General features: G+C 46.8%; 1 protein-coding gene across 2 annotated transcripts in view; it reads right to left on the reverse strand.

The window, feature by feature from the left end:
• Positions 1-1,851: 1,851 nt before the first annotated feature.
• PCCA (propionyl-CoA carboxylase subunit alpha) overlaps positions 1,852-26,257 on the reverse strand; it is a 294,840-nt gene continuing 270,434 nt past the window's right edge. The window contains exons 22-24 of one of the 2 annotated variants that reach the window (XM_084279588.1): positions 19,605-19,745; positions 6,233-6,310; positions 1,852-1,982 (exon numbers count right to left, since the gene is read on the reverse strand). In XM_084279588.1, coding sequence (XP_084135714.1) covers positions 1,959-1,982; positions 6,233-6,310; positions 19,605-19,745 — 243 coding nt within the window. In that variant the 3' untranslated portion in view covers positions 1,852-1,958. Of the gene's footprint in view, positions 1,983-2,496; positions 2,862-6,232; positions 6,311-19,604; positions 19,746-26,257 lie in introns of those variants that run through there. The other variant, XM_084279587.1, reaches the window with a different exon arrangement.

Consider the following 26,257-nt stretch of genomic DNA (forward strand, 5'->3'; position numbering starts at 1 on the left):
GATAACATCTCACTAATTGCTGAAGCTGATTTAAAAATGTGATGTCTGCAAGCCCAGTAAAGCACAACTCATGTTTAGTATTGACTTGTACCGGTGTTTAGTAGGTGACTGGATGTGAACAGGGAGAGATGACTGCATAGACACAGAGAGCTTCAAGGCAAGGATGAAACTGCTGGAGAAACAGAGGAAATGCAAAGACTGGTGTGGCTCTGTACTGCAATGCTTTTCTCAACTGGAAAGGAGTAGTTTAAAAACATGTTTCCTTTTATAAGGTACTGCGAAGAAGTAATATTAAAAGAGTAAAAGAGAATGAAATTTAGGATTGTATTTTTAATTCAGCACTCTAAGGACGTTCAGTACCACTTCAGTCCAGTGTGTGACTGTGGGATTTGGGGGGGTGGGAGGGTGTTGGGGACCAGGAAAAAATGAGTTCAGCTGCCCACCGTGCTACAGCGGATGCAGCTGTTGGGAGCACTCACTATCCCAGTGACTCTTTGCCAAGCACTTTAACGCAGAACTTGCAGCCATACGCAGACTGAGCTTCCTGTCGGGGGAAAAGATTTTATATACATTCAAAAAATGTCCAACGGACCCATGTGTTGTCATCACTGCAACATTCCAACTGGATTTAAAGAAAATAAAACAAAAATGGAAGAGTCTCATCCCCCTGACCCAACAACCGCGCTGGTTTCTGTACGGCCTGGGAGGGTGGCGGCTCCCTGTAGTTACGCTCCCGCGCCTGGTGCTTTCCTTCCGTGCCTGGTACGTACAGACTGCAGAGCGCACACGGGGCTGCCACAGGGGAACACAGGAGGGAGCCTGGGCATGATGATGTGTACTGGGAATACCATTAAGAACAACATTGTGCTTCTGCTTCGCTGCCAGTGGCCCTCTGATAGCTGGAGGAGATCTGGGGTAGGGAATCCACCCAGGGATCCAGGATAAGGAATCAGCCTAAACTTTCTCCGTAGTGTCAGTTAGAAAGCCGGACAGAAAGCTGGCGTCGCTGCAGCGCGCAGATGAAGGGATGCTGAGGCAGGAGGCTCGTGTCTCCTTACAGGACTTGTTTCTTGTTTAGGGCAGCCTGCAGAAGGGGCACTCTGCTCCCGTCGGAAGGGGCGAGACAGCATTAGGGAGAGTTGTAGGAAGACCTGCACGGTGTCTGCTACAGTTTCTCCAACTGCAAAAGCGTTAACTGTCCCAGAGGGCAGGTGGTACCCACATGCTCTCCTTACTCACCTTGAGGGGGTTTGTAAACTGAGTAACAGCAGAACCCTGTACTACACTGTTCCCCCTTGGCCGGGTGACGCAGTTGTCAGCATCTCAGTAAGAGCAAAAAGGCCTCTTCAGTCAGAAGGTTCAAGCAGAATTATGACGTTCTTTGGTTAAACATGAGTCACCAGCCCTATGACTGGTTTTGTCCTTCACCTTCCAGTAAAGGACCCAGGTGCCTCTGGCCAGACGTTTTGGGGTTTTTTCCAGGACGTAGCATGACTCCACACATCCTAGGCAAGAAAATAAGAGCAGCCCCCCTCCTCTTCTGGGCAGTGGCCAAAACACAACAGGAATAGTGAGTTGGGCAGCTGTCCAGTGGGCAGCAGTAAAGACCTAGACAAGAACATTGGGAGAGGGATGATGTTTGCAGGGACTGTGGAGGTATCACCATGTCTGGCGAGGTGATGACTTACTGAGCTAGCTCAAGTGATGGAAGAAAGAGCCTCTTAAGCGCAAGGTAGTACTCTGAACCTACCAAACTCCCAGTTCCACCCCGGCGTGTGCCATGGAGCTCCTGGGTGAGGAGGGAAAAAAGAATAAATAAATCTTACCTGTTCTGACCAAACCGTCAGCCCTCTTCCTTCTTAAATCTTCCTCCTCTCCAGGCCCTCTCTGGTTTCCCAGGCTGGATACACAGCTCTTCCAGCAGGACACAGTCTCCTGTCACGAGCAGTCCTAGTTCTTCACACAGTCTCTAGTAAGAGCCTCTGCACAACAAAAGATCAGACGCTTTGGTCTCTCTCTCCTGTAAGAGTTCAGGAAGAGGCTCAGCCTGAGGGACAGCAAGTGCCTCTAGCAATACCCTGGGGCAGCAAAGGGCATTCACAGACAGGGCCAGTTTCTTCTGTAAAGGCTTGTACCCAGCAAGAAATAGACTGGAAGGGGGGTGGGGAGGGGAAGAGAAATTTGAATATGGAGTCTCAGTAACAGGAGATTCCCCTGTAACTGCAAAGGAAAATACACAAGGAAAGACTGCACTAGCAACACAAACCATCTAGCCTGCGATTCAGTCTATGCAAAGCCCTGACAAACCTGGTCAGGATTTAAGCCACCGGCAGTACTTGTTCAGCTCTTACGCAGAGCGCAGGAACGCTGCTCAGTTCTCTCAGAGGGCAATCTTTCACTCTTACCAACCAGTTTGACCGGGGCCTCAAACCTGTGCTACTGCCATGGAGAAGACAAATCGGATTTAGGCTTTTGTGGTTTTTTTTTCAAAAAAAAAAAAAAAGAGGCTTTTTCTGTTTTAAAGCAAAAATGGTATTTTATTGATTTTATTTGATCCTGAAAAAACAAAGAATTACAAAGGTTATGTACAAGTATTTCTGGAAGTAAGAATCTGGGCTCTGCTGCCAAGGTTTAACATCTGTGTTTGTTGTCTTAACCACTGACACAATAAATACGGCTGTATAAAATCTTGTGCATAGGACTGTCCTTTCTCTGGGCTGAAACTGCCTGAGTCTTACTTTATGGGTAAAACAATAAAGGCTTAGCTAATTCCAGCCAGTGGAGGTGACCCTTCATTCCAGTTCCACCAGCAGGTCTCCTTCTCCGACGGTATCGCCAGCTTTGCAGTGCACAGCCTTCACCTGCGGGACACAAACAGAAACCATCGCACACCGGTAACAGCGGCGGTTCGGCTGACACAGGGAGCATCACACTTGTGCGCGCTGGGTAGATGGACACTGCGTAACGTCATGACCACCACAGGCTGAGTGCACCTTGGAAAGGCCTCAAGGGGCCGACAGCTCCACCTCCAGTGTTCAGAGTCCAGCTCTGAGATTGGAGACCCCACCACCTCTCCAGAGCTTGACCAGATCGTGTCCAGCTCCATCAAGGTGTTTAGGCACCTACCACCGGCTGGTTTTCTTACGACATGGGTGCTTGATGACCTCAATGTCAGATGGAGGTGGCACTTTTATAAATTAAAAAGCACCTTTCTTCCACCTGTCTGCACTGCTGTGCACTTGTTACTAAACCTTCAGATGTTTTAGAGGAGAGGCCAACTCTTCCACACTCACATTGGGATGAAACATTCCAGCCTTTCCTGCATTACGGACTGTAAGTCCAACCAAACTCCGGGACTGCAGCCATGACATTCCGTGCAATGCCCAGACAGCTGGGACAGGCTGATCCAAACTTGCACTGGGATCCTTTGACATAACTGGACTTGGCAAAGGGCTACACCACTGCCAAATCAATGCAGCTACGTTTGTCCATGAAGTACAGGCTCACCTGCAGGTTCCTGAATTTTAAAGCAGGAACGTCGCGTACCAAGTCCCTCATTTCCTCTGTAAAAGGCTGTAACGCACCCAAATTCCCTTTCAGCTCTGCACAGAGCCCCAGCAAATCCCAGAAGCTGTATGTGAGACTATCAGTTCAGAGCTCACACCGACACACCCAAATCCTTGGTCAAAACCTGGTGGAGCAGTTAGCTCAGCCCCCCAACACAAGGTCGGGCTCCTAAAGGAAGCCAGGAGCACACCCCGACTCCCAGGCCACGATGGCTGTGCCGCCACCCGCGCCCAAGTTTAACACTCTACAGCCACGTGAGCTCCGAGCGTCACCTCCGGCCCCGCAGCACCAGCACATTCCCATCACCACTCAAGGAATGAAGCTGAACACGGGCAAAGGCGCCGTGAGACAAACAGAAAGGGGCTCTATTCCTCCATCAGTAGCCAGGCAGCCTACCCGCTCCCCCAGCCTCGGTCTTTTAAGAGATGAAAGCAGCATGGAAAGTACTCTACTTCTTTTCTTTCCCTACAAAGCCAAAGTTCAGCACACACCGTGGCTGACGGGTGTTTCAAACTCCCCAGGGATTTCTGACAGGCAGCGGGGCCAGCTCCTCGTTCTGACCCACGCACAGCTGTCCCATAGGAGAGAGGAGGCTCACCAGTTCCTCTCCATCTTTCCCTCGTTCCTAAACCACCTGCAGCCGCAGTAAACTCTGGGCAGATAAAAACAAACGGCTTTTCTCACAATTACAAACAGGAAGAGGGGGTTTGGTGCTGAAAAGGAACTCAGCCGGGAATGAAAATGGGAACGTCTTCCAGCTGAAGACAAACGAACTGGGCTTCAAAACATGGCTTTTCAAAGCATCGAGACGTGGACTAGAAGCCGGTGCCAAACATCCCATTCCTGTGGAGGGGCCAAGCTATTTTAGCACTCAGAGCCATGACTTCGTACTGCAGAGCGAGATGAATCCTGTTCAGCAGCGACACAGCCCCAAAGTTGCTTTTTTTTTTGCTTTTTTCAAACTCTTTAAATTCTCAAGAACCAAATAATTTGCTTATTATTAAAATGGAAACACCAAGGGGATGTTGACAAGGTTCCCATTGGGCCTGTGCACCGTTCACGTCCCACTTTGAAGGATAAAGAAGCCAAACGTGGATTTTCTGTGGCATCTGCTCAGCGTGAGTGGGGGGCACTCATCACTGGGAGGAGCACAAGCAGGATTTTAAGGGACAAGCCCGTGGGCTGTGGCACACCTGGTCAGGAAAGAGCAGGGTAAAGTGAAAAACCAAAAGGGGGTGGGTGGGAGAGAGAACAGCAGTTTAGTTACAGATACTCACTGGTTACAAAGGGTGGCCGCAAAGAGCAGCAACAAGGAGTTAAACAAAAGCAGCCGAGATGAAAAGCTGAACGCTGGGGAACAGTAATCAAGTGAGAAAACAAATGATATGGGCATTAACCCATAAAATAAAATGATGAAGCGGCCATGTCAGAGCAACAGGAGAAGGTGTCTTCTCCCTCCCTCGCCATCTTTGCCCCCCCAAGACCCAGTTTTGCACTAGACTCGCTGGGAGAGGCCGGCCCTGGGTCCCGGCCTCAGCGCCGACTGCGGCCCGCTGCCAAACAGGCCTTTCTTGTAAACACACAAACAGTCCTTGGCACAAAGAGCCGCCTGGAGATCTGGGCCAGCCTGGCCAGGGCCTGACCTCCTCCCCTCCTGGAGAGGCAGCAGCTCCTTGCTGCCTCCCCCTGGGCTGGGCCACCTTGCACTGGGGGTTGTATTTTTAAGGGTCGGGGAGAGCGGGCGGGCCTCTGTCCAGGCAGGGAAATATGGGAATATATAACCCAGACCTCTGGCAAGGACCCCCACCAGTCACTCCTCAAAGTGACTGCACTCTCCCTTGGAAAAGGATGGATCAGGGGCCTGTGTCTAGGTGATGGTTTCACGCTGTGGATTATAACCTGGCACAGGGATACTCCAAGGCCCTGATTTAGGGGCCGAGAGTCCCCAGACCAGATGGGGTTTAAGGCATGCCCTTGTCATATAACCTTAACTGGTTCCCTGCCCAAAGTGCTGGGTCTGGTACATCCTGGGCTGCAACAGGAGACTCCCAGCTCAGAGCCTGAAAGGCTGATCCCCGTGCAGCAAGGTACCACAGTGCACAGCCCTGTAAGGCCTAACACATTTGCAGAACTGGGCTTCATATTTATCAGTCACAGTAACAATGTAAAATATAATATATTAATTATTTTTCTCATCTTCTTGCAAAAGCACTTTCTGTGCCTTCCTCCTTTCCCCCCCCCCCCCCCCCGTTTTTTTTTAATGTTGAATTGTTTGCCATTAATGAATTAACTGGCAAAGACATCCCTCTTCTTCCATTGCTCCCTGGACAGACGGGATTTGGAGAAGAGGTCTGCAACACCTTTCAATTCAACTTGGCACTGCAACATCATAGAAAACAAATCACTTTGGGGGAAAAAAAAAAGAAATGAAAAAAGGAGTGATATGAATTTCTGAAGCCAGTAAAACTCTTTCCTGCTGTGCTATCTAAGGCTTGGAACTACTTAACAGCATTCACGGCAAATGCAAATGTTAAAAATTAAAGACACCTCACTTGGAAAGACTTACAACAATCAGACTTAATTCCTTAACAACCAGAATCTTCCTTTTAAATCCCACCCTGTTTGACAAGCCGCAGACGGTTTTAAGTGACCCAAGGTGTCTTACCTTGCCTGTTTTAGCAGCAATCATACTGTTCTGCATTTTCATTGCTTCAATTACACAAATCTCTTGACCTTCTGAAACCTGGGAAAATTAAAGCAGTACAAAGTGAGGAGAGAGGATTTGAAATGCTCTAAGTGTGTACAGTTCTCCTGGAAAAATAAAGGGATTATTTCATTAAATGCTAAAAAAGGCACAAGTCAAGGCAGCCAGCTACGCAGTCACGACACAACCCGCAACCACAGCCCGCAGTCGCCTTTGACCAGCAACACAGGGAAAAAGGAATCACCTACTTAAAACTGTCACCCCAGGCAAAGCCAAAGGGCCTTTCTCCCACCCCACCCATTCAGCTCCAGCTTCTACAGTCTGCATTTCACACCCGTCACAGTTGGACACTGAACCCGGAGCAAAATTCAATCCACACAGTTTTGGCTGGGGAACCTTTGCTTTGGTCCCCTGGCACAGACCCTGCGGGTACCAGTCCTGATTCAGAACCCCCAAGGGTCTCAGCACGCATCAGGGGCAGCACGGGCTGGAGCTCCAGCAGTCCCCAACGGGCTGACACTGGGCTGAAAGTCGTACCCCTGCACGGGGCAGCATCCGGATGGCGGCTGATGACTGGGGGCTGCGGGAAGGGAGCTGGCCTGAAAGGAGCCGTGGCCTCTCGCCCACAAGGGACGCATTGTGGGGGCAAACCCACCCTTTTCACCACAAGTTTCCCCTCTCTGCTCGTCTGCTGACAGGCATGCCCAAGCTCAAGGTCACCAGTAACTCACTGGGCTGCTCGACCGGGCTCCCCATGTCTCCCAGTCAGATCCTCCCTCCAACGCTGCGCAGAGGAAAAGGCCACTCGGGGGGGGACGGGAGGGGGGGGCTGCCTGTAGATAAGGGGAAATCTGGGGTGCATCAAGAGGAGTGTGGCCAGCGGGTCAGAGGAGGTGATCGTTCCCCTCTGCTCTGCCCTGGTCAGGCCCCACCTGGAGTATTGTGTCCAGTTCTGGGCTCCCTGATATGAAAAAGACAGGGATCTCCTGGAGAGAGTCCAGAGGAGGGCTACAAAGGTGATTAAGGGCCTGGAGCATCTCCCCTATGAGGAAAAGCTGAGTGAGCTGGGGCTGTTCAGCCTTGAGAAAGGAAGACTGAGGGGGAATCTGATCAATGTTTATAAACATCTGAAGTGTAGGACACAGGGGGGAATGGCCAGCCTCTTTTCAGTGGTCTGTGGGGACAGGACAAGGGGCAATGGCCTCAAGTTGGGGCGCAGGAAGTTCCACACCAATATGTGGAAGAACTTTATCCCAGTGAGGGTGACAGAGCCCTGGCACAGGCTGCCCAGGGGGGTTGTGGAGTCTCCTTCTCTGGAGAGATTCAAGACCCGTCTGGATGCCTCCCTGTGCAATATGAGCTGGGGAGCTGCTTTGGCAGGGGGGTTGGACCCGATGATCTCTGGAGGTCCCTTCCAACCCCTACAATTCTGCGATTCATGTAACCCAGCCAACAGCCAGTCGTCCCAAGCAGCACAGTCTGCCATTTGCTCATTACCCCAGCAAATTTGGGATGCGCTCACCCTGGTGTCAGTTTCATTCAGGGGGGTAATTTGGTCTGTGGGTTGTTCTGTGTGTTCCCCCAAAAAGCGACTGCTCACACACGTACCTGTACACACACACACACACACACACATGCATTTCTGCCAATACACGTAAAACGAGCAGTGCCTGTTTAGGGACAAGCGGCACCACCTCTGAGGAGTACATCATGAGACAGGCAGGTGTGAAGCCAGGGGGCACATGCAGCACGCTGCACGAAGCACATTCAGATAATTTAAATAAAGCTGCTTTTCTTGTCCTGTTTTGGGGTGGGGGTCCCTTCTGTTCTGCACTCCCCAGCACTACTCTGGGCCAAGGTCAGCTGCAGGGTTTAGGCACTGAGCCCTGCCTGTGCATCCTAAGTGAGACAGGAGAGAAGGCGCCACGTTACGCCCGTGCCTCCAGCAGACCTCCAGGAGCCCCGTGAGGGGATTTTGGGGGTAAGTCGGTGTGTGCTGTGGGCATGCGGCGCGCTAACCGGCTACAGAGAATAACCAACACCCAACACCTCACCTGCAGAAAGCCCCTCCCAAGCTGCAGGTGAGGATTTGAGTCGTCATTAGCAGCATCAGACTCAGTGAATATTATCAGAGATTATGTCTTTGTCTCCAGTTATTTCCCCTCTCTTCCCTTTTCCCCCTTCTTTTGTCTCCTTCCTTACAACACCTGCTGCTCTGCCTGTAGCCTTGTCCAAGCTGCTTTTTCCCCTTTCTTCCTTGCTTTTCCTCCTCTTCTCCCTACCTCACTGTTCAGCTTTTTTTTCCATCTGCTTCGAACTTTCCAGACATTCTGAGGTTAAAAGGAAGCTATGGATATTTACGGGGTGGGGAAGAATAAAAAAAGAATGAATAAAATAATTTAAAAAAGAAGGGTGGGGAAAGGGAGAAAGGAAGGGAAAAAATGGAGGAAAAAAGCAGGGGAAAGGGTAAGAAGGGGGGAAATGGGAAAAAAAGGAGGAATGGGAAAAAAGGGGGGAAGAAATGGGGAAAAGGGGGGGAAGAAATGGAGAAAAAGGGAGGAAAAGGGGGAAAGGGAGGAAGAAAAGGGGGAATGGGGGAAAAAAGGAGAAAAAAAGAAGGAAAGAAAGGAAAAAAAGGAAAGACATTTTGAAGAGGGTTTTTAGTAGCTTATTTCAGAAACAAATTTGCCCCCTCTGGCTGAGCTCCCAGAGCTCCAAGGACCCCGGGCCTCTCAAGGCTGCTGAAGACTGAGACACTTAGCAGTGCCAATGAGGACCGAGCGGCCTAATTCGGAGGGCACAATAAATTCCCCTGATGCCGTCTGCCTGAGTGCGACGCGGCTTCCTTGAGGTGGGTGGTGTGCGAGCGGCTCGGTCAGCCCTCCCTTAGTAGAGCTCTGGAAACGGGAACGTACCAACTGCAAGACCACAGAGTCGCCTCTGCAGACCTCAAGCAACGCCTGCCAAGTGCAAGGAAACATTAGTGCCCTGAGAACGTCCAGGGCTCTGAATTTCTCCTCAGGCTCCCCCCACCAACCTTCTCAAAAATAAAGACTTTGTGTTTCACAGAATACCTGCTGGGGCGATGACAAAGGAAGCGGTGCCTGGGAAAGAAAGAGCCCACCCAATCCCCAAAACATACAGCCAAAGTGTCCAGTTAACATCTAGTCTTACAAATGTGGAAAGAAGGAGGCACTTCCAGCACGCAGGAGACGTGTAAACGCTGTGTCAGCACTCCTGATGATGTGCAATTTGTTGACAATTACCTCGGAGAAAAGTGTCACTTAAGCAGAGAAGTTTAATTACAGGGCTTACGTGAAACCTTCACAGCTCCAACTCATTGTGTGGCAAAGCAGCAAATCCTAAAATTAGGCACTTTCTATCTCCCTTCCCTCTTCTGGGCTTTGTCTGACCCCTTTCATTCCGTAATTGCACATATCCTTCCGCCTGTTACTTAGCCCACGAAAGAAAATGGTGGTAGTGCGTAGGAGTTCTCGCTTTCTAACTTATTTAGGGATTTATCAGGACTGTTTTCAACGTTGCATTTACATCAGATAATTTCTTTCTCTCAGTGGATGGCAAACCAGTGGAAACCGCCATCTTTGCACTTCAATTTAGAGGGGTCTCAGTGATGACCCAAATCTGTCAAAACAGGCAAGGAAAACCAAACAAAACAAAACCAGAATCTGACTGATTGGACTCCAGTGCAGTAAAAGGGCTCCTCTTTTTTCTTAAAAGACATTAAATTCAGGTATGTTTCTCACTGAGTTACGCTACAGCCGAACGGGCCTTCACCTTGCTTGGAACACCCAGATGAACGGAGCGGTTTGCTGGGGGACCTGCAGGCCCGGCTTTAGGAGCTGGTTTCTGCACAGAGCAGCTCTAAGTATCTGCTCAGAGCTGGTCTCCCTTGAAGGACCAGGGAAAAGAAAAAGAAGAGGAAAAGCTACGGCAGAGGAGGGTGCTCGGCAGCTCGCTGCCACTAACAACTCTGATGGGCGTTTGACTCTTCAGTCAACAGCACGGGCGGAGTCACTCGGGGCTGCGTGGCAGCTGCTCTGCCTGCTGGCCAAAAGGTCACACACAGGACAGGCAACGGTCTCCAGCCGCTTCCCCACCCAGCACCTCGCAGCACGGGCTGGAAGCGGCATCGGAGCAGCAGCAACCCCGAGCTGTGTCCACCCGCCCCTACGGGAGCCCCACAAAGACTGATTTGCGCTCACAGATGGGTCTCCTTAAAACTCGGCGCCACGAAAAAGACAGCGCACACCCGAGGGCAGCGCTGCCACGGGATCCCCGGGAGCACCGCCGGCTCTCCTCAGGGCTTCTGGGCATCATCTGGGAGAGACTGAACGCTTGTGACAGGGCGTCGGCAATGCCAGGCTTCCAAAACGCTCACAAGCCCCCACAAGTCTTTCTGATAAACCCAAGGGGCGCTGATGCGTTTTCCCCAGCGCCCCGTCTTAATTGGTGCAAAGTTTGGGGATCTGAATCCCGGATCTTTTATCCAGCGTGCTGCGTCCTCTCCTTTGACACGAGGTCAGAGTTCACATTCGCATCCGATTATGGAAGTGGCGCTCATTAGCCGGCAGCCCGCCTCGCGCCTGGAATGAGTTCGCGGGGAAGGGGAACTCGGACCTTTTACTCAGCAGATTTTAGCATTTTAAGGAGGCCCGAGTGTCACACGGTACCGCTACGTTTTGAGGAGTTTCAGACATCTCCAGCTGATGATTAATTGTGAGTGATGGGAAATAAAATCCAGTAAAGCCAGCTGCTTGCCATGGTCGGCAAAATTACTATAATGGATATAGGCTGCCAATTTTCCAGTTTTACTGGCAAGTCTTCCAAGTGTAATTAAGGGAAGTTATAAATGATATGGAAATCTATCAAGTCCCATTTATTTTCAGAGGACTCTTTCCCCTGAGACTTTTATCTTCAAGCTTATAGTTTGCTTTGTTGTGCTAATGATTTAAACCACTTCTTATTTCTGATTAAAGCCCCCAATATCCTTCGTAAGAAGTTAGATCCACTTCATTCAGAAGGATTTAAAGAAACAGAAACCCTTTTTTAAAGTTGTGTTTGTTAACTGCGCTGAGCTCTGGCTTCCTCTGCGGAGGCACAGCAGAGCATCCTCCATCTTAGGCACCTCGCTACCGTCTGGACATCTGCTTCCCACAAAGTCTGAGGATTCAGAAAGATCTGGGGGTAGGGGGAGGGAAAAGAAGGGATGAAAAATTTAAATAAAAATAAAAAAGGGAATTTTTAAAAAATCCACCATCAACAAAGCCCCAACTTCCCTCCGAATCCTAAATCCTCCAAAAACAAAGATCGCAGGCGCTGCCTTAGACACCAGGCATTTAGCACAGGGTGGTGTTGCTCACTAATGTTGTTTGATTTGGAATAAAAGCATGAAAATGATGTGCAAAGGCCTAAAATTGGAGATGTAAAGGATGACTGCACAGTATTCCATTTCTCAATTTCATCCTTCAGAGCCACAAAATGGGGGTGATACAGTTACTGGATGAGATTTACAGTAACAGCTGTGGTCTTCCCACACAAGGGAGGACCTTCTAATGGGCTAAGGTCTGTTTTGAACAGACGGGGAGTAGCAAAACAAGGTTCCCTATTAAGGCTGTGCAGTAATATTCCCGATAAAGAAAATGAGTAGCAGTAGTCACATTGCTTTAAGAGACCTAAACCTCCTTTTGCTGTTTGAAAAAAAATAAAAATTAAAAAAAAAAAATTAAATAGAGCTATTTTAGAAAGTGCTAACTGCTAAATAAATGAAAGACATGTGAATGTAAAGGTTTGGGTTTTTTTCTTAATCTCCTCGCTACGAACTGTAAAGAATACATAGGAACCAGTGCCAGGGGCATATGGCTTTCTCCTGTGCTGAACATTCATACAAAAGACAGGTTCATCAGTCATTGGAGTATCTGGATAAAAAATTAGCTCCTGATGGATGGTATTTAGAGCTTACCTGCTGCTAGTACATTACCAGAGAAACACAGGTTTTGAAACCCACATGACATTAGAAACTGCAGACCATGAAATACCCCACGTGCAAGCGCGCTCAGAACGTACGCCAGGTTATACAAAATAAGAAATAAGCTATTTAAACCCTCTGCCTAAAATTGGGCCCGCTGCAAGGAACCCTGGGTCAGCCCTACACAGGCCAATTAATGCACAGCATCTGCTGTATAGAAGCCGTGCATGAAGCACTTCCGAATGATTTCAGCAATTAAAAGAAAACTGTTTCCTGCCTGTTCTGACAGCAACTGTTTCAATGCAAGAGTGAGCACCAAATCATTGTGTGCAGCTGAAAAAATTAAGTCCTTTTTCTTCCCCCCCCCTTTTTTTTTCTTTCTTTCTCTTTTTTTTTTTTTAATCTTGTGAAAAGGGGGTGGGAGGGATGAAGATTTCTTACGGAATCGGATCGTTCTTTTGTTGTCCGACATTCTGTGTTTTTCTGCCAAATTAGACAGAAGGCTCCGAGGGTTTACGGGGCCCTCTACAGTATCACCTTCTGGTGCACTGTGGCTCCCTAAAAAGATGGATCAATATCAACCCCGCTGATTTGCCTACGAAAGTGAAAATCCCTCAATTACATTTTTAAGACCGTTATATTCAGAATGCAGGTGCTCCGATGCAGAACATTTTGAAGGCTCCTGGAGTTAAAGGGAGGGGGGGAAAACAAACCTCAAGCAAAAGGGATTGTAGATGTGGTTAGAAGCAAAGTGAGGATTGGATTTTATCCACATCTCCCTCCCCAGCTTTGAGGAGACACCACTAAACATCCCTCGTGATCTCCACTACACTGAGACTTTAGTGTCCCTATCGAGCCTCGGAAGCGAGAGAGGACCACGCAAGACTGAGCCACCCAAAATGCAGCTACCCTCTCCTGTGGCCTTCTGCAGAATAATTACACCCATTCGTCTTGTTTATGCTGGTGCAAAAGAGTGAATTAAGTATGCACTCTCTACCTGAAACCCATCTGAAGATACTGGGGGTGGAGGGGTGTCTGTTTATTTGTTGTTTAACCTTAAGCCCATGCTGGTATCATTCCCTTCCTGGGACGGTTTTTCTCTCTGACTTGTTGGCAATCTGGCAGCAGGCATCCAACAAGCAAACACATCAGGAAGAATTGGATGAGCAGCAATTGAAATTCCTTGACATTGTCCATTGCTGTGTAAAACAATTAGTGCAGGCTTCCCCTTCTTTCCAAATTAACTTTGAAACGGGAGCTACGGAACAGCAAATGCAATTAGCGGTAATTAATAGTACTTGGCAAATCATTATTAAAACTTTTTTTGCCACACTCCTTTAAGGAACGAATCCAAAGAGAGCACACCCTAAATTCTGTGACCTCTGGCTAGGCAAAGGTCAGTGACATCCCCCTGACAGCAATCAGCACTGGCCATTGCACTCCCACTTAGCCAAAACACGCTTCCCCCACCGCTGCCGAGACCCCAGTGTGCTGGGGGAGTGACAGGCAGGCAGGGCGCTTCTAGGAGGTGATTCCTGTGCTGCTCAGCCCAGGGGCAGCCTCTGCTTCCATCCCAGCAGCCTTTATCAGCCAGCTTTCCTGGTAATGGCTAAAAAGTTGCTTAGCATTCCCAAAGGCAAAGCAGAGCAATAAAAAATAAAAACAAAAATAAAAATCTATGAATTATTTTCAAAGGATGGTGGCATTTTTCCCCTAGGAGGAAACTCGAATAATATCGACTATTTGTACATCATCATCAGAATGGGATTTCATTCTTAATCTCACCATACTCCAAGGTGAATCTTAGACTGTGCAATTGCATAAAGACAGAGAAGAAAATTCTATTAAATATAAAGAAGTACATAAACACGTCACAAGCAGTTACTACAGTTAACTTTGTTTTTAAAATGTAACCACAACTATTACTTGGAGCCTGAGATAGAAGAACAGTGAAATATTCGACTGCTTTGACTCTTGAAATTTCACAACTGTGAAAAATGTTTTCATTTCCTGTTTACCAACAGGTTTTACACACACACACACAAATGCACCCCAAAAACCCCTGTTTAATACACAGACTCATAAAAACTACATGAGGTTTGTGACCACGTTTGGCCAAGTTTGCAAGCTCCCTTGGACTGAAAAATGCAGTTTATATTTGCTCAGGGAGCACAGGAAGGAAGAAAGGAGGCAAAGGGAAAAGGGAAAACAACATTAAAAGAAAAAAAAAGAGGTTCACACACAAGAGAAAAAACATATTTGAATTTAAGAATGTCTTAGTCAATTATTGATACCCTATTCATCTAAATAAAATGTAAAACTCTTAGTTAAGCAAATCCGTTTCTACTGGTGGTCATTTCTCTGTTATGAATTCCATCTGGTAGAAAATAAGAGAGAATTGTTTACATTTTGTTTTTATGATTTTGAGGCCCAAAGGGGAAGCAAGATTGAAAGCAAGTGGCTGATGGCAACAGGTAACTTTATAATTCCACCTTTTCCTTCAGAAGGATGGACAACGTGGCGAGAAAGTGAATTTAGGAAGCTGGTTTGGGTTTTAGTAGGGAGCATTTCAGCAGCAGAGGTCAAGCAAAACACATCTTTTCCCATAGCAAGAACTTTCCTAGAAAGTTGGTTTTTTGTTTTGTTTTTTTTTTTAAACTATTTTTCTACAGAACAAGAAGATACATTGAAAAACGTGCCTGCAGCTGAGCTGGAAGAGGAATGCTGTTCAGAAGAACTGGAATGCAGCTTAAAACATCTTCCCTGGTTGTTTTTAAAATGCAGGATCACTGACAGAAATGTGTTTTTTAAGTTATACAACTAAAAAAGCAGCCTTTGAGATAGCCAGTTTTGAATCTACTGATATAATAAGCATATCAGTTTAATAGCTGACATTCTGGTAGGCAAAAAAAAAATCATCCCTTGTTGTATTAATACTTAGGGCTACGGTAGCACCAACTGGAAATCAGAAGAAATTTTGCCAATGAGAAAAGTCCATCTAAAGACTGGTCTGAGCAGTGATAATTTCCAAAAACCTGGGGTAATCCCGAATTACTGGAAAGAGAGGCAATTTAGAAACGTAGGTGAAAATAATTGACTGTCTTTTCTTTTGGCCATAGTCCTATGAAGACTTAGTAACACGGAGGTGTTTACCCAGGGGTAAACAAGAGGGGACACCCTCTTACATATTTGTGGGGGGAGATTGTTCAAATGATTCAGGCCACCAGCACTGGTGTCAGCAGACTGCCCAACGCTTGGCTAAAGTAACGCCACCTACTCTGCCTAACTGAATTAAAACAGAAAAACAACTGACAGAAGCATACAGCTAAGAGAAGAAAAATACTCTGCATTTCTGTGAGACACAAAGCTAGACAAGCCAAACCTGTATTCCCAGGGGGTTTTTTGGTACAGAAAAGGCTACAAAGCAATCAGGACAGCTAAGAGCTTTTCTTGTTGCCATGCCCGGTTAAGACTATCGAATTGGGAAGTGGCTGTGTGGGAGCACTCTGGGCACGTTAGCCAGGGTACAGCAACATCGCTTGACCTGTTCAGAAATCAGGACCTCAGGCTCTCCCTGCCCCTGCAGTGTTAACACACGGACTCCTACACACACAAACCTCCAGCCAGCAACTCAAGGCGAAGCAGAAACACTCGGAGTGCCCATCTCCTTCCCTCAGGACAATGCAGTGACTTCGGCAGCTCCAGGAGCTTTGGTGGTGCTGCATTTGTGGTGGCTGTGGGGAGACTAAAGCCACCTGCAGTGCCACCCCCACGCTCCAGGAGGGGTGAAGATACCATCGTGTGCTGGCAGGGTTGGCTCCTGCTGCTGTTGGCGTTGGCAGAAACAGAGTGAGTCCCCATACTCCTGAAGCCCAGTGGTTTCTCTTGCCCTTGGCACCACGGGGAACCAAGAAAAAAAAGCCACTCTCCCCAAACCGAATTTCATCCTGCTGCACGCTTGGCATTAACGATCTACTGACAGAGTAAACATGCAAACACCCTCCCTCTCCAAACAGATATTTCCTACATACCGTGACTGTGTTATCATCAGGGATGTAAGCTAAATTTAAATCTCCTTTCCCTAAATAATATTAACCTTCTTTCCATTCGGCCAGATTTCAAACTGTTTTGTTGTTTCTGTTGCTTTCTGCTTCTGAGCGCCTTCATTGTGTCTCCAGGAATAACTGAGTGACAACTAATTACAGTCTTCCGATCACATGAAGGAAAATAAAGAAAGTAGAAAGTAACTAAAAAGCTAAAAAAAAAACATTGGCAGCATCACAAGTTCTGCTTCTCCCTAAATGACAAACAGCACTTCCCCACTGTGTCACTAAAATCTATAGATCATCTTACAGACAAAAGAAAATAAATCCCTTGCATATGCAGCATCTTCTGGCGAAAAGTAATTGAAAACTGCTTATCAGACCAGCTGGATAGAGGGACGCTCACACGAAATACCAGCCTTCATCAGACTGATGTATTTTCCAGCAACAGCAGCCAAACGGGAACGCTGTGCTTCAAGGGAAAACCACGATAAAGCGAGCAGGGAAAACCAACACGGAGATCGCTGTCACCTTTTCCTTTGGCTAAGGAGGCACAGAGAGGGACTAACAAACACCGTGTGCTGTACCTGACTGGGTGCAACACCCTGTAGCTGAACCACGGGCAATAAACAGAAGTTTGCAAGCACGGCCATCAGGGCAAAGATTAAACGTTCCTCTCTAGGAGTTTCTTCACCGTTTGAAAAGTTACACTTGAGGGAGGGGTACCGCAGCCCGGCTCCCCGAGCTACCGACCGCACTGAGAGCATCCCTGTGGGCGCAGCGCCGCCACGGCAGGGACTGGGCTGCACTAACGCTGTTTACCACACACCACAGGTTAGGAGAAAAACTCGGAGCAGCTAATAAACCAGGCAGCTTTATTGCCAGCAGCAGCAGCAAACACCTGAGAGGAAGGACAGGCATCTACCTCGCACTCCCCTGTTTTTCAGCTGCACTGTTTTCACCGGCCATGCCAAGCCGAGCTGCCAAAGCCGGAGCTCGCTCTATGGAACAGGAGCTACTTGAATTCCCATTTCTCCAGGAGACTGGAGAAATCAGGACTTTTCCCAAGCAGCGCAGCAAAAAGAGCTGTTATTTATCAGGGAGCTACAGTTCCCTGCCCATCATGCCTCAAACAGCTGTAGGGAGTGAGCTGGTTCCTGACGGACAGCCAAGACGTGTAATCTGAATCACACCATCCCACCGCTTATTCAGTGCCGATGGCTGATGCTACCACCCCTCATCTCACTGGCTGGCTGGCTGGCTGCTTCTGAAGCAGTTTTGACACTAGTCCTGAAAAGGAAGGATTTAAGTTAAACCCTTTTCAATAACGCAAATGTGTTTTTGCAATTAAAGCCACACAATTAGCACTGACAAGCTCAGGTCAGCAGAACATAGATTACGCCGTTCAAATGTTCTGCCACTCAGTGCCTCCAGCAAAAAGCTGCAGGAAGGAAGGGGGGGGGGGAGGGAAGAAAATAAAATCTCCACACATTATTTAACAACTTGTGCTCTGATGCACTGCACTGCATCACGTGTGGGTTTGTGGATGGAGGGTCTTTTATTTATTTACTTAAAATCTCTTTTTAGAGGCCTTTTTCTCCCCTGGTAATATTCCTTCAAGACAAGAAGAACCAATCTTCAAGACTAGAAGGCTGTCAACATTTAGCAGAATAAACTTCTCAAAAAACAATCTTAAAGAAATTAAAATGGCTCAAAATCCTTGTCTTAAAAATATTTGCATTCTTTGCAAGCGAATTGTTCACTTAAGAGCTCCCTCCCTCAGCCTCTCTTACTGCTGAGACACAGAAATCACAGATTTCTCTACCCGTGCAGTGACACAGGGATTAATTTTATTGGGATACTGCTGGCTTTAAAGGTATAAACAGAGTGTGTGTGCACATATAGATGACAAAACCAGAAAGCAAAGTATATGAGCCAAAAGAATTTCTCTCTTGCTAATTTCCACTCAGCTGTACTCAGTTCTGTTCTCCCAGATATGTCTTTACTTCATTAACACAAACACTGGTGCTTACAGCTCTCTCGTATTAACATGACGACTCCCTTCTCTCTGTAGAGAGTTAGAAATATCCCTATATTCTAAAACAAAAGTGGCATCGGAGCAAAATGGAAGCAAACCAATCACTGGACTAGCACAACTGATGAAGGTCACGTAGTAAGCACAGAGCTAATTTGGGACTCGAAATCTTGACCCCGCTTCAAACCACCTCTCACGAAAATCGAGGTTTCATTGCCATAAATTCTGAACGCTGTGACTAAAGCTTTCTGTTGGTGCCCAAAGTGCCACATGGTTGTTTATGGCATCATTTCACTGGCAAAGGTACTTTTAAATTAACCTGCACAATCTGATTCACATATTCCTGGACTGCATCGCTCTATTCCTTTAAGTGGCTGTGGCAGATGATGGCCCTGACCTTAAAAATAACGCATGGTGCAATGTAGTAGAGTTTCTACTCTACAAACCCTCCCTCGGTTCAAGGGAGGATCTATATGTAAGTCAAAAACACCGTGTTTACATCTGTTTCCAGCTCAAGGTGAGGTAACCAGCACTGGAAGTCCCCAGGACAGTAACAGCACGTTCTTTTGCCCTTTGGTATGTCAAGTTTTTTCCTTCTGTGGGACAAGAGGATTCCCGTAAGAGACTGGGAATTCCCAGCATGGAATTTCCAATCCAGGAAACTCCTGTGTCTTGTGAAATGCTAACATGGGGATGGTTAAAAAAAAAAGGGTGTGGGGGAACACACAATGAGGACAGGGAGCACGACACGATGATGGGAAACATAGACAGGAGAAGGATGGGACAGGACACACAAGAAAGTTAAATATCTATCCTGTGACCCTTGTGCTTAGCAATATTTTCATTGCTTCAGGGCAGAAAACCAACAATTCCCTCCTGCTTGCACTAACAGCATAAATATTCCTACATATATTTACATGCACATATTCACACACACACACTTCTCCCTGGCCCCCCAACAAGGCATTTGTGACCCAAAAAAACCCCAACCCCACAGTCAAGCTTTTCACTGAGTTTCAGCTGTGGACTTGTATCCAGCTAAGAACGCTCCTTTCAAAGCCAGTTTAATTTGAATCGTGCCTCCTTATTAGTTTTGATAATTTAAACGAAAAGCAGCACACATCCTTCAGCACACTTTATTCTACAGGTGAAGCTACAACCCAAAAAAAAACCAAAGAGGCAACTGTGACCTGTAGTTTCAGTTGCACCAAGGAGAGATTGGTGTGGAATATATAATGAAAATGCAGATACATAGATCACATTTCTTACCATGTCCCCAGGCTTGACAGAAACTGCCACCACTGCTCCAGGCATGGGAGATCTCAAAATGCTGGAGGTGTCCTCTGCTGCTTTCTCTGGTATGTACTTGCTCAGCTCCGCAGCAACCTTCGTCAGTATTTGTAATTTGTACTAAAGAATAGGAAGAGGAATGGTTTAGAAAACTACACCTTGGTGAAATCCAGTCTGTTATCTGCATTATTTTCTGGTATGTTTTTTAATAATATATCTGTTACCTATTTTTCACAGGAGCATCTAAAAAAAAAAATCACTGTTTGAAATCTCTATTCAGAGTTTCATTTTCAGGACACAGAAAGAAAAATATGCACCCCCAATCTGCAGCAAGGAGCCCATGAAAGGAAATAATCGAGCACGGTAAAGAAGTATCAGATTCATTTAAAAAACTGGTGGTAGAGAGGGGAGAAGCAAATTTTAAAAAAGAGAAATACCCTTAAGCTAGCTGCACATTATCTTTAGTGGATGCAGAATATCGAGGGGTTCGTTTCCAGTGGTGTGCCGAACTCAGAAGCGACCTTTTGGGAAAGCCTGCCAGATCTCCAATGACATGGCTGATTTGAAACTTCCACGTTTACTGACATTATATACACGACAAACTTTCATTAAAACTGAACATTTACTTTATGAGAATTTCTTTTTGCCGTCTGTTTAATGTTTGAAGTGAATAACTTGTTCAGATTTTGCAATCAGGACATAGTAACCAATTTTGCTTCCATTTTTTTGCACGAGCAGGCAGAAGGGTGGAATGGTTTGGAAATGCATCCCCTGAATATTTTTTATCTGGGACAAAAACTGCCCAGCAGCTGTTATTTACTTGGAGGGTGAAAAAAAGAATAAAAGATTTCCTCTAGTATGCTTTATAGTGATTAGAAATGGAGAAGAATATGATGAAGTTTAAGCATCTGAGAGAATCCCTCTAAACAAAACCTTTCTGAAAAAAAACTAACATGTGCGCCGGAATTTCAGCTCTGGGCTTTTAGGGTTTTTTTTAAAAAAAAAACCCAAAACAAAACACACAAACCCAAAAACTTGTCACTGCTTCGAGAACAAATTTATTGACAGCCGGCCTTCACGTTTGTCCCGGTGCACTCGGAAATGAACGCCAAAGGAGCCAGTAGATGGCAGCAGGTCTCTGCCTGAAACTCCTCCGCCTCCCCAAGGCCAACTGAGCCACGACCAGCACCGCGCTTCATCAATAATTTAAACAAAGGTATTAATAATAAGCGTTGGATGAGCTACATTTACAATTCAAATGCGCATTTTGCTGATGTAAAGTTCAACACCTTGCTTCGAACAGTATGTTTTCCTCCAAAACAATTAGCTATTGTTTTATTAGCAATAAAACATCTTCACTTTCCATTTTCAGAGAGACAGAAAAAACCCGATATCCTTATGGCGAAGGTAAAGGGGGACTCTACCTTCTGCTGCTGGAGAGAGCAGAACAAGGTGTTTAGAAATACATGCAAAAGGTGATTAACTCTGCAGAGACACCTTTAAAAAGCAGCTTTCAAAGCCACATCAAACCAAGGTAAGAGAGGATGAGCATCCTCCATAAACGCCGTTCGGGCACAGGAGATCTCCTGGTCAGTTTGAGACACTTGCTTCTCACCAGAAGCACAAGCAAATGGTTAAACGAACCCATCCTCTGCTGTCACCCCAGAAAACAGAATAAAAATGCCACGACCACATGCCCAGGAGCTGTAAGTGGCACCCAAAGACCTGAGAACCCCTCTCCAAGCACCTGCCTCGGTTACAATTGACACAGCACAGGGGGAACCAGCACCATTTTGTAGGCAGAAAAGCTGCTCTAACTCCAAGCCTCCTGCAGGCATCATCCTGTCGATTAAAGACTGGTGTGGCACTCGCCTTTTTCCAACCCAAAATCCACCTAGTGCTCTCCCCAGTGCCAGCGACCTCCTCGCGGCGGTTACCCCTTTCCGAGCGCAAAGCTGGCGCGTGCGCGCACCCGCGTTACGCTGTGGGGAGAGGGGAGGTGATGCCTATAGGAGATTTGATGACATAAGTTGCAAATAGAATTGCAGCAGTGTGACAAGTCAAATAATAACATCTTATGCGTGTTTCTTTACTCTTGAGTGTCTGTTTTGCAATCAAGACATATAAGTGTCTGCCAGTTTCTGAAGGATATGATCCTTAAGTGAAATTACTGTGCAAATAAAAGCTTTTTACTCCTATTAAAATTCATCTGAGTCATAAGTGGCAAGGAAAAAAAGCTTGCAGAGTGTATTCTGCTGTCAATCTAATAAACATTCTGTGCAGAGGGACTATTTATCAAAGATAAATTGTACTTAAAAGTCCTTCATTAAATCTATGGGGGGGAATATAATTACACCAAATTGCACAGTTTCAGTATCCACGGTTAGTGTCTTCTTTGTACTCCGAGTTTGAAAATAAATGAAAAAAAAGGGGGGGGGGGGGGGGAGAAAGAACAGAGAAATAAGTTAGATTTACAGACTGTAATGTTGTCTCTTCCAATAGACTATTTTGATACGATTTCAAAGGATTAAGTTTAGATGCCATTTAGGTTTTTAAGCCATGGAAAACACTTCTGAGCTGCCTGATTTCCAAATTCTCACTCGACGTGAGAGCCAGACCTTCTGCGTCCATCTAGGTTACGGGATTTCGCGGGGGCTGAAACACAGAATTCCCGGCGCGCCCCGCATCGGACAGCAGTGGGGGGAAAACCTTGTTCCTCAGCGTGCTGCACTTTAAAAGCTCAGCTCTCCACACCGAGTTAAAATATCCCTACCAAACATTGTTTTTACTATCTTTATAATTTTCATATCTTTCAGATTCCTTTCTCTGCAGGGCTCCTGCTTTGCTTGGAGTGAGATGTAAGAGCCAGTACACTCAAAGCTTTAAAAACGCAGGTCTTTGTTATTGATGAGCTGTTCCTTTTCCTTTTGTATTTGTTTATTGTTCTTTAGTCTGTTTGGGGGATAAGCAAGTTACTGTAATCAAAAAGTAAAAAATAACAACAGTAAACTTCTGGGGGGAAAAAAGCCTTTTTTTGGCACAGTTGGTTCACAAATGACCTTTCAGAATATAAAAAGACAAAGCAGCAAAGAAAGGTTCCTTCTTTAACATTACCTTTGATGTATTTCTGCTGCTGGCTGGACCCCACTAAATGCCCGCAATAAGCATCCCTTTGTAACGCTGGTCCATATCCCTCGGGGATGAGGTGGGCGGGGGTGTACTGAGGGGGTTGTTCACCTAACAGAGCTGTGACGCCTGCCAGGGCTGCTACAATCAAGACAAACACACTGTATTTTTTTTTCATTACACGACTAACGCTGCCTCTGTGCCTTTGATGTAGTGAGGACAATGTCCAACACACCAAGCAGAAGTTTTGATGCGCTGCGAGGTTCAGGTTCTCTTCCTTTATCCTCAGGAGGAGACAGGGAGAAGGAAGAGGTGTAAACTGGGGAAGGCTGTGAAGTTCAGGTTATAAATAAGAAACCAGAAGGTTTCCACCAACCTAAACCAGAAGAAACATCTGTTGGAGTCATAAATAGATTGCGGGTGGACTCTCGGAGCAAGGAAATCTGCTCGCCATCAGATCTGCGCTGATGAGCAGTTGTCACCAGCCACCGCTCCACCCCGCAGGGTTTCAGAGCCTAATTCTGCCAGCCAAAGTCAAGTCAATAAAGAGGTACCCGAAAGGAGCCGTACAGCTTTTGATGGCAGGGAAAACAGGTGTTTCTCTTCCACAAAGCTGTTGGAGTCCACAACCGGTTGACAAAAATTATAGGAGGGAAAAACGATGTTGCTTAATAGTTTTCTAAGGGTAACAGTATCCTGTCCTACCTCTCTCGCTAAGTGACTTGGATGTTTATGTAATGCAAAACTACCTCCTACAACCAAATCTCCATGACAAAAAAATAAGAAAACAAAAAGGCGTAATAACAGCAGTTGGAAGGGGGGGGGAGGAAATGCAGTGAAAATTATACCTTGGGTTTTGTGTAGATATATATCATAATGATCCCTCAAGGCAGCAGACCCGAAGTAGACTGGCTGCTACAGAAAAAAACAAAAGTGGCTGGGGCACATCTAACCTGATCTTCGCTTAAAAACAAGTCCTGTAGTTCACTCAGGTAAGGTCCCCTTGCTGTGTACAACAGCTTTGATACAACGCTCAAAACCACACTCTGTTACACCTCACATTAAATTGGACCTTCCCTGTATACCTGAAACTCATGTCCCCAGAAGCTGTAAATGTTCAAACTCCACTGGAGATTTTATAGAGCCACCTAATGTATCACTACCCATGTGTGACCTACGGCAGCGTTTGGACTGCTGAGCACATGTGGATGTTCAGTGTGCTTTACTTTAACCGTCCAGCCACGCCTTCCAAAGGACTGCCATCCTTGTGCTCAGAATCTCATGTAGCTCAGATTTCAGGAGAGAAACAGTCCACTGCACCTCCCCAGTATTTTGGCCAACCCTACGGTCTCCTTGTTGGAGTCGGTGAAGTTTATTAACTGCTGTCACGTAACTTCCCTTTAACATCACTAATCTGCACCCTGCCTCAAGTCACCCAGCTGTTGTCACCTGCATTTCGATCCTCACCGTAGTATGTCATACAAGTAGTACGTCACTTGGTATTCAGATGGATCGATTCTAAGCCATGATCCAGCGCTGAACGCAATGAGCACCCTGCCTTTTTTTATGAACCGGTAAACATTTTAACATCCTAACCACAGCCTGGCTTACATTTCCACCACGGCACCTCAGCAGGAGAATGACGTCTTTATCCCGTGTTACTTGAAGGTGTCGGGCACCACCATCTTTCAGAATCAAGGATTCCTAACTCGACGAGGAGATAAACGACATTTTGCAAGTCACAGAGGCTTTTTTATTAATTCCCCCGGAGCTCTGAGTTCTCGAGCTAATGTACTTCCACGGGGCTGGGGTGAGGACTGGCAGCAACACCTGCAGAAAACAACTGTGTTTTCAATGGGCTGGAGCAGCAAACACACAACACGCTATGGAGACAGTTTAAAAAAATTGAAAGAAAATCGAGGAAGAAGAAAAAAAGAAAAAAAAAGAGAGCGCCACAAAAATCAGGACCCTTGAGCAGCAGTAGAAAGGGGAAAAAAAAAAAAAGAAAAAGAATCCTCCCCATCACAGAGCACACACACACCCCAGCAGCAGGAACTTAATTAAAACCGCAGCTCGGCCACGCTCCCCCCCTCGTTCCCGGTGGGATCCATCATGGGCACTCCCGAGCACCCTAACCCGGGTTAAAGCCCCGCCAAGCTCCATCCCCCTCCTCTCCGGGCTACGGCTTCAAGAGGCGGAACCCCGAAACGTAGGGACCGGAGGCTCGGAGGTGTCCTCCTCCCGCAGCCGAGCCGGGGAGGAGGGGTGTGGGGGTTGCGGGGACCCGGCCGTGCGAGCGGCGGAGCCGGCTGCAGCTGCGGTGGCGGGAGCAGCCCCGTTCGCCTTAAAGGCTTTTGACAACTCCATCAGCGCAGTCTCAAGGTAGCTGTCAATCAGGATGCATCATTTAATACAACAGCACACTGAGGATTTTCTCCTACAAGCCGCATGACAGCGTATCTACAGCTCTATTTATATCAGCGCCCGGTTGTGTTTACAACGCCGTTGTAATTAGGCAGGATGCAACAGGCAGCGATGTTATTCCGCGCTCCATCTTGCCGCGCAGAGCCCGGTCCTGCCTCGCGGAGTCACGCTAAATGACAAAAGCGCTATTTTCTCCGGTCTCCGCGCTCAGACAGCACTTCATTTGCAGCTATCTATAATTAGATTAATGGTGTAGTGCCGTACAAAGCGGGCCCACTTCACATCAGATAGCATATGAATTAGGACAAACACTTATTTCAATTCCAGGCAGAGAAAGCAGTGACTGGGGTATTTAGCATACCCTTTATGGTGGAATGAGATGTTAATTGTGTACCATTACCTCTAAACTGCTTGCTTGTTGTATAAATCACTGTGCTAATTGATGCAGAGATAGAAACGTAGCCACAGGCAAGAAAGCAACGGAATGAGAGCTGAAGATGGTGGATAAAGGATTATCCAGTAAAACCATATGGAGATGAGGTTCCTTTGAAACCTGCCCACAAGCAGTACTGCTATGAACTACAGGGGGAAAAGTGCTGCACTGATGCCTAAGGGGAGGGGGTGGGGGATAAATATATATTTTTACATCATCGTTTCAGATGATTCTTAGCAGCGAATCCGAGCCAAGCAGAAAACTGAAGAATAAATGTGTGTAACGAACCTCAACACACACTTCCAAAAGACGAGTAGCAGGCTAAGCACGCCCTGGGACCAGTCGCCCCACTGCCTAGATTCTGGGGGCCTAAGTTAATAAGTAACACTTGCAAACTACTCGGAGCAGATGTTCCCCTCACCCACCTGGGGACCAGGAACGCAGACCTTTAAGCAGAAACTCTGTGCTAAAAAAAACCCAACCAACAACCCAAGACATTCAAGCGGCTACTGAGAAGTTAATCGTCATAATAAGGGAGGAAGAAGGGAAGCTGGTTTACACACCTGTAGTAACAACTACATGTATTCCAGCCTGTGCACATAGAGAGACAAGAACTTGCTTCTCCTCTGTGTACTGGGGAAGCAAGAGA

This window comes from Gallinula chloropus (genome assembly GCF_964237585.1).
Source record: "Gallinula chloropus genome assembly, chromosome: 1".
Lineage (NCBI taxonomy): Eukaryota > Metazoa > Chordata > Aves > Gruiformes > Rallidae > Gallinula > Gallinula chloropus.